This window comes from Hoplias malabaricus, chromosome 8, assembly GCF_029633855.1.
Source record: "Hoplias malabaricus isolate fHopMal1 chromosome 8, fHopMal1.hap1, whole genome shotgun sequence".
Lineage (NCBI taxonomy): Eukaryota > Metazoa > Chordata > Actinopteri > Characiformes > Erythrinidae > Hoplias > Hoplias malabaricus.
Window position 1 is genome coordinate 45,290,546 of NC_089807.1, and position 13,164 is coordinate 45,303,709.

Sequence of the window (13,164 nt, forward strand, 5' to 3'; positions counted from 1 at the left end):
CTCACAGACAGTCACCCGGAGGAAACCCACGCAGACACAGGGAGAACACACCACACTCCTCACAGACAGTCACCCGGAGGAAACCCACGCAGACACAGAGAGAACACACCACACTCTTCACAGACAGTCACCTGGAGGAAACCCACGCAGACACAGGGAGAACACACCACACTCCTCACAGACAGTCACCTGGAGGAAACCCACGCAGACACAGGGAGAACACACCACACTCCTCACAGACAGTCACCCGGAGGAAACCCACGCAGACACAGGGAGAACACACCACACTCCTCACAGACAGTCACCTGGAGGAAACCCACGCAGACACAGGGAGAACACACCACACTCCTCACAGACAGTCACCTGGAGGAAACCCACGCAGACACAGGGAGAACACACCACACTCCTCACAGACAGTCACCCGGAGGAAACCCACGCAGACACAGGGAGAACACACCACACTCCTCACAGACAGTCACCTGGAGGAAACCCACGCAGACACAGGGAGAACACACCACACTCCTCACAGACAGTCACCTGGAGGAAACCCACGCAGACACAGGGAGAACACACCACACTCTTCACAGACAGTCACCCGGAGGAAACCCACCTCTGGAGGACCCTGGAGCTGTGACAGAGGCACTACCTGCTGCATTAATGACACAATAATTTTATATAACGTGTAAAATGAAATCAAAAAATAGAATCAAATGGATGTTAAATCACAGTTCTGTTAACCTCTCTTTTTAGCAAAAAAAAAAAACTATTTATTGTTTCCTCCTACAGTTTTACAGCTGATAAAACCACGTCATTGTTTTATCCAAAATTCATAAAACACACCCGAGGAAAATCCGGCCAATCCGGGCGCAGCAGGGGCGGGGTTTAGCGGAATGCTTTCTTAAGCTGAAATACGGAAGTTTGTACACTGGTGTGATTGACAACCCCGCTGTCCAATCAGAGTTTAGCCCGTTGGTTTTCAGCCAATCAGGAACCGGTGTTGGAGTCCGAGTTGGAGTAAAGTCTTCGGGGTAAATGTTGCAGTGGAGTTTGTTCCTCAGACTCTGAGCACGATGTCGAGGCAGGGACCGGACGGAGCTGCAGGTAAATCTGCTTTTACCCTCTGTGTTAACCTTTTAACTCCTCTTCTACTTTGTTCCTGTCTTAATCTTGTTCTAGTTCTGTTTCAAGACCCGTGTCTCTGTGTAGTTTCGACTTTCTGAGTCTGTTCCTCGCAGGAGTCGCTGTGTATCACTTTCTGACCCGCTGTTCTGGGGGTTATTATTATATTTTAGCACATTTTCACAGAAATGTAAAGCTGGAGCTCGTAAACTTTGCAAAGACGCGATGCACTTAAGGAGTCACCGTGTTTAAAGGGTTAAAGCGCCGATACGTTACTTTTCTGTTACTTTCTTTAGAGCTGTTCATGACGTAACAGGGAGTTTTTATGTTTTACCAAAATAATGCAGTAGTGTGTGTGTGTGAGTGTGTGTGTGTGTGACTGTGACTCTGTGTGTGTGTGAGTGTGTGTGTGTGTTTAGTAAACCATAATATAAGGTTTATAAGTTCTAACTCTATCCCATAATAGTGACTCAGCGGCTCAAACGCAGGTGTTAAGTGTTGCACAGTGAAAGAAAACTGAAAACAAAAGATGTGAAAAAGTAAAATGTGAAAATAAAACATCTCTGTTCATTAAAATAAAAGTAAAACTGCAGAGAGATAAATGATGAAATCAAAAAAGGAAACTTCTGGGAGAAGAATAATCAGTGTAAACTGTTTAAGACACAAAGCGTGGGCGGCTCCTTTAGGAGCGTGGTGTGTTATCCCTGTGTCTGCGTGGGTTTCCTCACGGTTCCTCCCACTGTCCAAACACATATGTTGGTGGTTGGAGTGACTGTGTGGCATAACACACGTGTGTGTGTGTGTGTGTGTGTGTGTGTGTGTGTGTGTGTGTGTGTGTGACAGAGACTGGGTGAGTTTTTGAGGGTGAGTGTGTGTGACTGGGTGAGTAAGTGTGTGTGTGTGTTTGTGTGTGACTGGGTGAGTGAGTGTGTGTGTATGTGTGTGTGACTGGGTAAGTTTTTGAGGGTGAGTGTGTGAGTGACTGGGTGAGTGAGTGTGTGTGTGACTGGGTGAGTGTGTGTGTGAGTGTGTGTGTGACTGGGTGAGTGAGTGTGTGTGTGACTGGGTGAGTGAGTGTGTGTGTGTGTGACTGGGTGAGTGAGTGTGTGTGTGTGTGTGACTGGGTGAGTGAGTGTGTGTGTGACTGGGTGAGTGAGTGTGTGTGTGTGTGTGACTGGGTGAGTGAGTGTGTGTGTGACTGGGTGAGTGAGTGTGTGTGTGTGTGTGACTGGGTGAGTGAGTGTGTGTGTGACTGGGTGAGTGTGTGTGTGACTGGGTGAGTGTGTGTGTGTGTGTGTGTGTGACTGGGTGAGTGTGTGTGTGTGTGTGTGTGACTGGGTGAGTGTGTGTGTGTGTGTGTGTGTGACTGGGTGAGTGAGTGTGTGTGTGTGTGTGACTGGGTGAGTGTGTGTGTGTGTGTGTGTGACTGGGTGAGTGAGTGTGTGTGTGTGTGTGACTGGGTGAGTGAGTGTGTGTGTGACTGGGTGAGTGTGTGTGTGACTGGGTGAGTGTGTGTGTGTGTGTGTGTGACTGAGTGAGTGTGTGTGTGTGTGACTGGGTGAGTGAGTGTGTGTGTGACTGGGTGAGTGAGTGTGTGTGTGTCTGTGACTGGGTGAGTGTGTGTGTGTGTGTGCATGTGTGTGTGTGACTGGGTGAGTGAGTGTGTGACTGGGTGAGTGAGTGTGTGTGTGTGTGTATGACTGGGTGAGTGAGTGTGTGTGTGTCTGTGACTGGGTGAGTGTGTGTGTGTGTGCATGTGTGTGTGTGACTGGGTGAGTGAGTGTGTGACTGGGTGAGTGAGTGTGTGTGTGAAACTGTCCACAGATGTTTAATGAACGAAATCCCCCGGGCAGCGTTAGACCTGAGCTCAGAGTGAGGAAATGTGACACAGTCTCGTCAGTGAATCAGAGATAAACCGAGTCATTATCTGAGAGTGGGTCAGGGTTGTGTGATCAGATCTCGTTTCCCGTGCGTAAGAAACCCTCATGAGATAAGTGTAAACGCTTAAGAAGTTTTTCTGATGTCACAGATTGTGTCTGTTCCTTTCAGGCCGCGTGGAGGAGGACAGTCAGTCGACGCGACAGGCCTCAGGTGCGTTTACACATTTACACAGCGTCACAATAAACACACCAACACACCAACAGAAACAGTCCCACTGCTTTAGAATGAGATTAAATTGTGTTCCTCCCGTTTAAAATCTAGGGTTGTGTTTTGTTCTTCAACAGTAGCAGTGTGTGGTGTTGATCATTTATTTATGATGTGATTATAACGTATAATAATAATAAAATAATAAAGAAGTCACACTTCAATATACTTTTCATCAGTTTCAGAGCTAAACTGCACTTTTTGAACTCTGTATTTTACACAGAACACTTCACCACTGCACCACAGACTGACATCACACTCTTTGCACATTTTCTGAAGTCACACTGTTCCCTCTATGTATAGATTTATCTCATTCTCTTTTTGTTTTTGAATCTCTATTTGTATCTAATTCTGTTTTTTTATAGTTCTATTAGACCTCAATTTTTATTAGATCTCTATTTTATACCCTTCTTTCGCACATTGTTATTTTGAATCTCTGTTTGGTTTGAACCCCGTTGTCCAGTTAAACTCTTTATCTTATCGACTCTGTCTCATGTTGGTTTCTTTTTTAATGGAAGTGAACTGTCCTCGAAGCGTTTCGCTGCTGGTTGTGCTGTGAATGACTGTGTATTTGACAGAAACTTTGATTGATGTGATCTGATGATTCTAAAACGATTCACTTTACAGAAGAAGGACACTACATTCTTTGCTTTCAGTGAAAGTCGGTGTAAAAGGGTTTTCGTGGCAGTTAAAGGGTTTGTTCCGTGTGAAATTTTACAAACTGTAAACTACAGCTGGTAGAAAACAGAAACACTACTGTAATCTGGAAAAACAATCAGAACGATAAAGACACCAGTTCGAGTCACAGAGCCGTTTTCCTCCACTGCAAATCTGCAAGGCCATTGAAACCCAATACGAGCTGGTGTCAGAACCACAATGGAGGCTTGACCTCAGCGCTGGATTTCACTGAAAGTGTGATTTCTGCAAAACAATGGTCTTCGCTGCTCTTCTAGTGGCGCTGGGTTTGAGAGCTCCCTCCGGTCCGGAGCTCAGTGGAGAGCCGTTATCTGCCGAGAGATGGCTTCGTGATTTCTAACCAGTGAAAGTTCACCCACCGCGGGTTTGCGTTTGATCTCTTTGTTAATCAGAAGTCTTTGTGGTTCCAGGTCAGACACAGAGTGTCACAGAGACAGACGCTGTGTACAGAAGGTGAGTTAAACGCAGCTCTGTACGGTGCATTAACATTTATACAGTGTGCAGCTGGTGACTGATCTGTTTTGTGTAATGGTTTATTATCACAGCTCTTTAACCCTGGACCCTGCTGAGGAATATAAGATGGACCACAAACGGCGAGGATTAGCGCTCATTTTCAACCAGGAACGCTTCTACTGGCATCTCAGGCTAAACAGTCGCTCAGGAACCAACGCTGACAGACACAACCTCCAGAGGAGGTACATACCACACTCTCCACAGTGCAACACAGTCCTCTACGTTCTCTTTAAACTCTAAAGTGATCATATGATCAGACTATTCCTTGTTCAGTTCATGTTCTCATTAAAGAGTGAATCTGGAGCCCACCAACCCACACACTGTGAAACAAAACCCCAGTCAGTTTACTGTGCGCTGCCTGAGTCAGAAACACGCGATAAAATGAGTCGTTCTGATTCTGCTCCGCTTCTGACGTCAAGTGCAGAGACTTTAGAATGACCCCGCCCCTCGCCCGAGTCTGTCCAATCACAGCGCTGGACCCGCGTTTATGTGAGAGCGCAAAGACGAGGTTAAACTCAGCAAAACAGACACAACGAGCGCGGAGAAATAAGAGCACTGAGTAAAAACGGAGAAGAAAGAGAACAGAGTGAAAACGGCTAAAAACCAGAGCTTCTGCTCCTCGCTCCTCACTGCTGTGCGCTCGGGGTCGGGGTGAACAGCGAGCGGCTCATTATCATTTAAAGGAACAGGTGCTGAAAGCGGGCGTTCTGAACAGGGCTGTTTACACAGAGGATTGTGGGACATTATTCACGTAAACACCTGTTTTACTGAACTGTTTTCAGAGAGGGAAGTGTGTTTATTTACGGTCTTGTAACGTATTTTCTGGTGGATATTGCCACACGAGTTTTTCAGGCTTGGTCTGAAGCTGCCTAAACTAACATCTGCAGTAGAGACATGTGGATACACTCCTGATACACTGCAGTAGAAACCGATAAAATCAGCACTTTCACAAAGTTAACACACACTGTCTCCTGTCTCCTCAGGTTTCAGGAGCTGGGTTTTGAAGTGAGGGCTTACGACGATCAACACAAGGAGGACATTATGAGAATCATCACTGAGGGTGAGCATGTGACGGCAGAAGCAGCTGCTCACCATTGGAGCATAGCCTCGTACCTCTATTTTTAACGCTTTAGGAAAAGAACAGTCGCCTTGTAGTTGGTGTGAGACTTTCACAATGAAAATCCTCAGAATTAGAGTTAAATCTGTGTTTTGTTCCTTCTCTCGATGGGTTAATGTTTCCTTCTTTATTGTAGCTTTGTTTTAATTCCTACGTTTGTTCTCCACCTTTGCCCCCAGCTGCAGGCAGCAGTCACGTGAACGCAGATTGTTTCGTTTGCGTTTTCTTGAGTCATGGAGAAAACGGACACGTTTACGCTTACGACGACAAGATAGAGATCCAGGACGTGACCGCTCTCTTCAGAGGAGACAAGTGTCTGAGCCTGGTCGGAAAACCCAAGATATTCATCCTCCAGGTGACGGTGCTCTGTGCTCCTTGGGCTGCTGTTATTGGGGGAAATGCAGTGGATGACGATGATGATGGTTGATATTTGGGGTTTTAAACACTTCAGATAACAGCGTTGATCACATTTTGATTTCTGATCCACACCTGAGCTCTACAGACCTGTAGAAATACTAATAAACAAATATACCACTGATTACTCAGGGGTTCTACTGGGTGAACTACAGTGTTGCTGAATTTGAACAGGAGAGCTACAGCTGTTAGTGTTGATCATTAGTTACAGGTTGTGATTAATGTATTTTTGGAGAAGGTCGAGATAAACTCCACACGCCTCACAGCTCTGTACACAGTTGTGAAAAGAATGTAAACAGAGGTTTGTAAACGCAGGCGTGTCGCGGAGATAAACACGATGACCCGGTCACTCCCATGGACGTGGTGGACAGCGAGGTCATTAACGAGGTGGTGGTGGACGCCGGGGTCATGTACACTCTGCCGGCCGGGGCCGACTTCATCATGTGCTACTCTGTGGCTGAGGGTGAGTACAAACCTGTTAAAGGATAACAGCACAGTAAATCTCTTAAAGGGCCAGCGTCAGTTAAACCTTACTGCTCTTGCTCTTGTACATTACATTACTATTACATCATAGAGGTGTGAATGTAGTTATTATGACGTTATATATGTGTTTGTGATGTCACAAAAAGAATGTATGTATTTGTAGTAAAGCCGTGTATTCAGTCTGCAGCTGTGAAGCCCCGCCCATTCACACTGGAGTTATAAAGAGCGTTTAATCTGGGGCTGATTTTTGAAAGAGGCACCCAATAAAAACAGAGCTCATTTACATATGAGTCTTAAAGGGGCAGCGACAAAATAAAACACTGAGATGTTCCAAAGCTTAAACTCCCATGAAATGGAGGGAATGGAGAAACTATAAAAATGTAAATATATTTTTATTCTGAAAGCTGAAAGTTGTTACAGCGACGCTTAGCTTATGAGCTAATGTTTTCACTGGATTCTGCACTGATTTCGGCGCTGAGAGCTCAAAAAACGTAAAAATAATTAGAGTTCCATGAAAAATCATCATTTTAATCCTGGATTATTTTAAAGTAAATCAGTTTAAATTCTGACTTCATCCCCCCATGAAGATTATTAATATCATATCTGTCCTCACCTTCCTCCTTGGTCCTCCCTCCGTTTCCTTTAAGACGCGTCCGCGTGCGCCGCTGTGTTGGGGACACGCCCGGACCGGCCGAGCCGGCTCCGTCACTCAGCAGACGTCTGTCTACACTTTCTACACTGTTTCTTCTGAAATGGAGGGCATTCCTCTTTGCTGATGTCATGACCTCTACTTTCTTTTTTGAGATATTGCTGTGAGGAGTTGATGGCATTCAACCACATTTAACAGGGTGTTGGGGAGAGCTTTGTCACTGCTCCACTGCTCCACAGACCAATGACAGTGGGCTTCATACGCTTTTAGGTGTTTTATTTTTGCGCTGAAATCAGAAAATGAATAAATAAAGTGCCTCTGTAATAACACCCTTTGGATATTAATTTATAAATATTTAGATTTCTCTGCTCTGTGGCTCCAGACGTAGACTAACTTTAGCCCGATTTAGACGCGATTGTATCGTATCAGACAGGTTCCCAGCGTCGGGGCGAGGAGCGGTCGTGGAGTGTGACACAATCAAAGAACAGCGACGTGTGACGCCTCACGACTCCCCGAGGAGAAGTAGAGTGTGTTAGAGGTGTTTGGGTCTTTGGGCCCGGTCTGACGTTTCCTACGATGTGTTCCTGACGATGACCAACAGGAGACAGAGCAGTGTCCGGAGCACATCTGTAAACACGGAGGAGAGAGAGAGGGAGGCTCTGCTGCAGCCGTCAGTGGAACAACCGAACTGAGGAACCGCTCTGGACGTGTAACACATTCCCTCAGGTTCTGTTTGTAGGAGACGGTCCACACCGTCCTCTCTGTGACACCCAGGAACCGCACACTATCGCTTTTACTACTTCTTCTTCATTTACGCACAAAACCTCCAGCGTCTCACACAGTGCTTCTGTCGCCGTGATCCACAGTTTATAGCTCCGCCTCCCGACGACCTCTGAACTCACACAACGAGGCGAAGGAAGAGTGGACCGCGTCAAACGTGTAGCGTCCCCAGTCTCCGCCCGAGACACGGCCCAAGTTTATAGCTCTGATCTGACACAGGGAACGTCCTGAAAGACTGTCTTTCACAGATGAGTGCAGTAGAATGTGAATGCACCAGAACAATGTGAAAGAATTAAAAACTCTGTCTGAAGTGTGAGGGAACTACTGCAAACATTGGTTCTTGTGCAAAAACTGTGTGTGTGTTTGTTTCTCTGGAGCAGGGTTCTACTCTCACAGGGAGACCATCAACGGATCGTGGTATATCCAGGATCTGTGTGAGGTTCTGCGGCAGTACGGGCCGTCGCTGGAGTTCACCGAGCTCCTGACGCTGGTGAATCGAAAGGTTTCTCAGAGAAGCGTCGGAAACTGCAGCGATCGCTCGGCCATCGGCAAGAAACAGGTGCCCTGCTTCGCCTCAATGTTGACCAAGAAACTCTACTTCAGACCCAAGAAATGACATTTAACCAGTCACTGTGACCCACACACACACACACACACACACACACACAGGGGTGAGACAAAGGTTCCAAAAGGTAAAATGTATTGCGAGCTATTGATTATTGATCAGGGAACACACTTCTGTTTGAAAAGTCCACGGCAGCGTTCTCCCCCCGTTCAGAGACCGGCCGCTTCAGCGCCTGTTCCTTTAAATCATAATGAGCCAAGGATACTTCACTAGACGCTGGTAGATTTGGTCTGTAACAGGAGGCGATAAACAGCTGTAGATGACTCAAAAGATGATCACATTTTGAAATCGTATAAAAAAATACAGAAATGAATATGGGCTTCTTATAAAAGTCTCAACACGAAGAAAACATGATTCAAAACTTTTATCTCCATCACGGCGTCCGGAGCCTGAACACGGTGCTGAGTTTCATCACTTCACTGTTTAGTGAGAAGAGTGAAACAGGTCGGTCAGGGAAACGCTTAATAACAATCCTCATTAGAGAATAGCTTTCATTTCCCCCTTCCACAGACACACAGACATACACACAGACATACACACAGACACACACAGACACACACATACACATACACACACACATACATACACAGACACACACACACACACACATACATACACACACACACACACACACATACATACATACACACACAGACACAGATACACAGACTGACACACACACACACACACAGACATACACACATACATACATACATACACACACAGACATATATATACACACACACACACACACACACACACACACAGAGGCTTGTGTTCTTTCCTTCTGCACAGAGGCAGTGTGTGAAATTCCAGCAGCTACTGGTTCAACCAGCTTCACAACAATTTTCACAATGAGAAACTTTTGGAAACAGTTGTTTTTAAAAATAGAAAGTGACCTCAGATCAAACCTTGACTTTTTAAATCCTGCTAAAGTCCAGGGCTCTGTTCTAACACTGATCAGTAACCGCTGCAGGACGCGATCACGGCGTGTGACATTGTCTTAAATGTAGTGAACGTACTGAGTATTTTCTCATTTCTTAGGAATATCTTAAGACTTTAAATCTGATTCAGTCGAGTTCCTCCACCGTCAAACTCCTGAGTACCGCTTTAAACCAGCAGTGGAATAAAAGCCAGTAGAAACAGGTCCAAACACTTGAAATTAGGGCATTCTTCAAACAGCTACAGGGCACCGACATTAACCTACACCAGCCGTTCATAACAACAACACAAACATCTCCACGGGCCTGTTCCAACAAGGAGCCCTCGCTCAGATACGTCATGTCCTCTGTTTAAAATAAAGCAGCCACAGACGTGTCTCTTCCGTTTATTAGTCCACACACGTCTCCAGGGGCGAGAATGACCTGGCAGCGTGTGCTGTTTAAAAAAAGGGAAATGGTGTGGTGTGGGTTTCCGCTGAAATGTGCCCAGTGTCAGTGGTTTTAATGCGTTTTGTTGTAAAATGTTGTTTAACGCGACAAAAGCTGCGGCTATGACAAGCACCACTTCTTGGAATAATCTTTTAAAGATTTTAATGTACAGGTTACTGCACTCTTCAGTGTCACAATCTATAATCGCATCTATAATTACTTATAGGGTCCTGGAGGTTGTGGGTTCGAGTCCCGCTCCGGGTGACTGTCTGTGAGGAGTGTGGTGTGTTCTCTCTGTGTCTGTGTGGGTTTCCTCCGGGTGACTGTCTGTGAGGAGTGTGGTGTGTTCTCCCTGTGTCTGCGTGGGTTTCCTCCGGGTGACTGTCTGTGAGGAGTGTGGTGTGTTCTCTCTGTGTCTGTGTGGGTTTCCTCCGGGTGACTGTCTGTGAGGAGTGTGGTGTGTTCTCTCTGTGTCTGCGTGGGTTTCCTCCGGGTGACTGTCTGTGAGGAGTGTGGTGTGTTCTCTCTGTGTCTGTGTGGGTTTCCTCCGGGTGACTGTCTGTGAGGAGTGTGGTGTGTTCTCTCTGTGTCTGCGTGGGTTTCCTCCGGGTGACTGTCTGTGAGGAGTGTGGTGTGTTCTCTCTGTGTCTGCGTGGGTTTCCTCCGGGTGACTGTCTGTGAGGAGTGTGGTGTGTTCTCTCTGTGTCTGCGTGGGTTTCCTCCGGGTGACTGTCTGTGAGGAGTGTGGTGTGTTCTCTCTGTGTCTGCGTGGGTTTCCTCCGGGTGCTTCTGTCTCCTCCCATGCTCCAAAAACACACGTTGGTAGGTGGATTGGAGACTCCAAAGTGTCCGTAGGTCTGAATGTGTGAGTGTGTGTCGCCCTATAAAGGACTGGCGCCCCCTCCAGGGTGTGTTCACGCCTTGCACCCAGTGATTCTGGGTAGACTCCGGACCCAACGCCGCCCTGAACTGGATAAGGGTCACAGACAATGAATGAATGAATGAATGATAATTAAAGCCAAATTAATATAAAAACAGACCAGTTAAAGTGCAATAAAGGCTTCACACATTAAAAGAAACATTGTTGAAAGCGAAACAGAAGAGCATTGTTAATTCTAGAGCCGCTGAAGGGTGCAGTACCTTCGTATTAATGCAGCTCTATGAGCCGTTGCCACGAGGCTTTTGCTGGTGTCTTAAACTTGACCAAACTTTCTTACGACAATCTACAAATGGGAAATACTATGTACATTAAATACATTTACGATGAAGGGACTCGCCGTGATTGTGTTTCTGCAGGAACTACGGGTCGAGGGGAGGGGGCTGTAGTCGTAGAGCAGTCTAACGGCAGCGACACTCTGTTGATCAGAGCTTTGAACACAAACCTGTCGCTGCGTGTTTGAGAACAACTTTTACTTTAGTTTTTTAAGGAGAACATCACTGATTACAGTAGAGCACTTGAGAAAACGAGTCGTATTTTCAGACGTACGATGTTGCGTATTTAATCTCGTTCAGCGAAGAATGCAGATTTTTTTTTGTTGAAGAGAAAAGGGAAGTCTTCTTGTGTCTGTCTCTCACCTCTTCATCTCCTCATTAAACAGCGCCCCGTCGTCGAACACTAAAGATGCTTTAAAGCCTCTCACCAGCACACGACGCGTCTGAGACTTTGTTCCTGTGGTCATTTCACAGTAGTTTACAGTAGTTTACAGTAGTTGAACTCGCAGCTGAGAGTGAAATGATCCGTGTGTTTTATATTCCTCAAATGAACTCAGGATAAAGTGCTGTTTCCTCTCCACAGTCAGTGACTCTTGGGACTCTTGTGTTTTGGTGTAAAGCCTGTATCTCTTTGTAGACAGTGATCAGTGTTTGGTTTAAATACAATGCTCTAAATAAACGTATGGTACATTTTTTTTTGCAGAAACTTGAACATTGAGAAATAAAAATGATTGTTTTCATCTTTATTTTAAATCTTTGACAGAATGGTTTTGTGTAAAGAGAGAGAGAGAGAGAGAGAGAGAGAGAGGTCGCTGGGGATGGGACGGTGTGTGTGTGACTTATCTGTGGATTTCTATTGTAATGTTTCAGAGACAAATAGTTAAAGCCCTGTGTACATCCATTGTTTTTCATTGTTATCTTTGTGTGAAATGCAGCGTTCAAAACACACACTCAGTAGTGAGGTCTCCTCTGGAGCTTCGGTGCAACACTGAGCCCTTGTTTTTAAAATATAAAGCCCCTGTGGATCTGGATTCTAACTCACTCACGTTCATACTCATTCACACTTAGGGACTGCTCCACAAGAGGGTGCTGTTCAGTGTTTTGTATCAGAGAATGTTTTTCTTAATAGCAACGTGTTGGATTTGTTCTTCAAAACGGACTGATTTTACAGAGAAAAGCATTTTATTTTTCAGCTTTTTTCTGACCAATCACGTGGCTTATTTTCTGGGGAGTGTGTTTTATGGGAACTGTAAGTTGTGGGATTAAATGAGCTGTTTTTTTTTTTGGTGTGAATATAATGTTGAACCTGGAAACTGTCCCATTCCTAAAGGAAAAAAGTGTCTTTCCTCTGTGTCCTTTGTAGTAATTGTCAGTGCTGTGATTCGTCTGTAAGGGGTTTTAAAGGTGGCGTCAGTGGGGGAACAGGGTTTGCATGTGAAATAATCAGATAAACTGTTGTATTTCAGTGTGTAATGTTTTTGAGTTTGGTGCAATGTTTAAAGGCTGTTCACTGGTGGCGTTTTATTGATTTTGTGGGAATGTGGTACGAATAAAAACCAATAAACACACAGTTATTGATGTTTGATGTGCACTGTGTTACTGTCCCTCACATAAACACTGTCTTTCAGATAAATATTCACTACATGATTGTGGACAACTGCTGAAGGGTGGAGAAAGGTGTGTACGTTTACACTAATTATCCATGACATTACAGAGGCCTCGTTTCTACACTCACTGACCACTAGAGCACCGTGTTAAACAGCGTCCACTCTCTGTCCACTCTGTGAGACACTCCTCCCTCGTTGGTCCACCTTGTAGATGTAGAGTCAGAGACAGTAGCTCATCTGTCGCTGCACAGTGTGTGTCGCTCGTCCTCTAGTCCTTCATCAGTGACACAGGACGCTGTCGGCTGGATGTTTTTGGTCGGTGGACTGTTCTCGGTCCAGACACTGAGGGGTTTAAAAACTCCAGCAGCACTGCTGTGTCTGATCCACTCTACACCAGCACAACACACACTCACACACCACCACCACGTCAGTGT

The 13,164-nt window shown here is 45.7% G+C and overlaps 1 protein-coding gene across 1 annotated transcript; it reads left to right on the forward strand.

Annotated features, from left to right (window-relative positions):
* The first annotated feature begins 533 nt into the window (after positions 1 to 533).
* LOC136705641 (caspase-6-like) lies at positions 534 to 9,093 on the forward strand. Its single transcript, XM_066679313.1, has 8 exons — positions 534 to 1,101; positions 3,169 to 3,210; positions 4,371 to 4,413; positions 4,506 to 4,655; positions 5,457 to 5,533; positions 5,770 to 5,945; positions 6,320 to 6,467; positions 8,297 to 9,093. Exons 1-8 carry the CDS (start codon positions 1,071 to 1,073, stop codon positions 8,530 to 8,532), a joined length of 903 nt encoding a protein of 300 aa, XP_066535410.1. The 5' UTR covers positions 534 to 1,070; the 3' UTR covers positions 8,533 to 9,093.
* Positions 9,094 to 13,164: the final 4,071 nt, after the last annotated feature.

Excerpts from the sequence above, each read along its gene's own strand:
- LOC136705641 (XM_066679313.1), top strand. The coding sequence starts at position 1,071 with ATGTCGAGGCAGGGACCGGACGGAGCTGCAG. Across the intron at positions 4,414-4,505 it reads ACAGACGCTGTGTACAGAAG|CTCTTTAACCCTGGACCCTG; the intron begins GTGAGTTAAACG and ends TTATTATCACAG. Across the intron at positions 5,946-6,319 it reads CCAAGATATTCATCCTCCAG|GCGTGTCGCGGAGATAAACA; the intron begins GTGACGGTGCTC and ends TTGTAAACGCAG.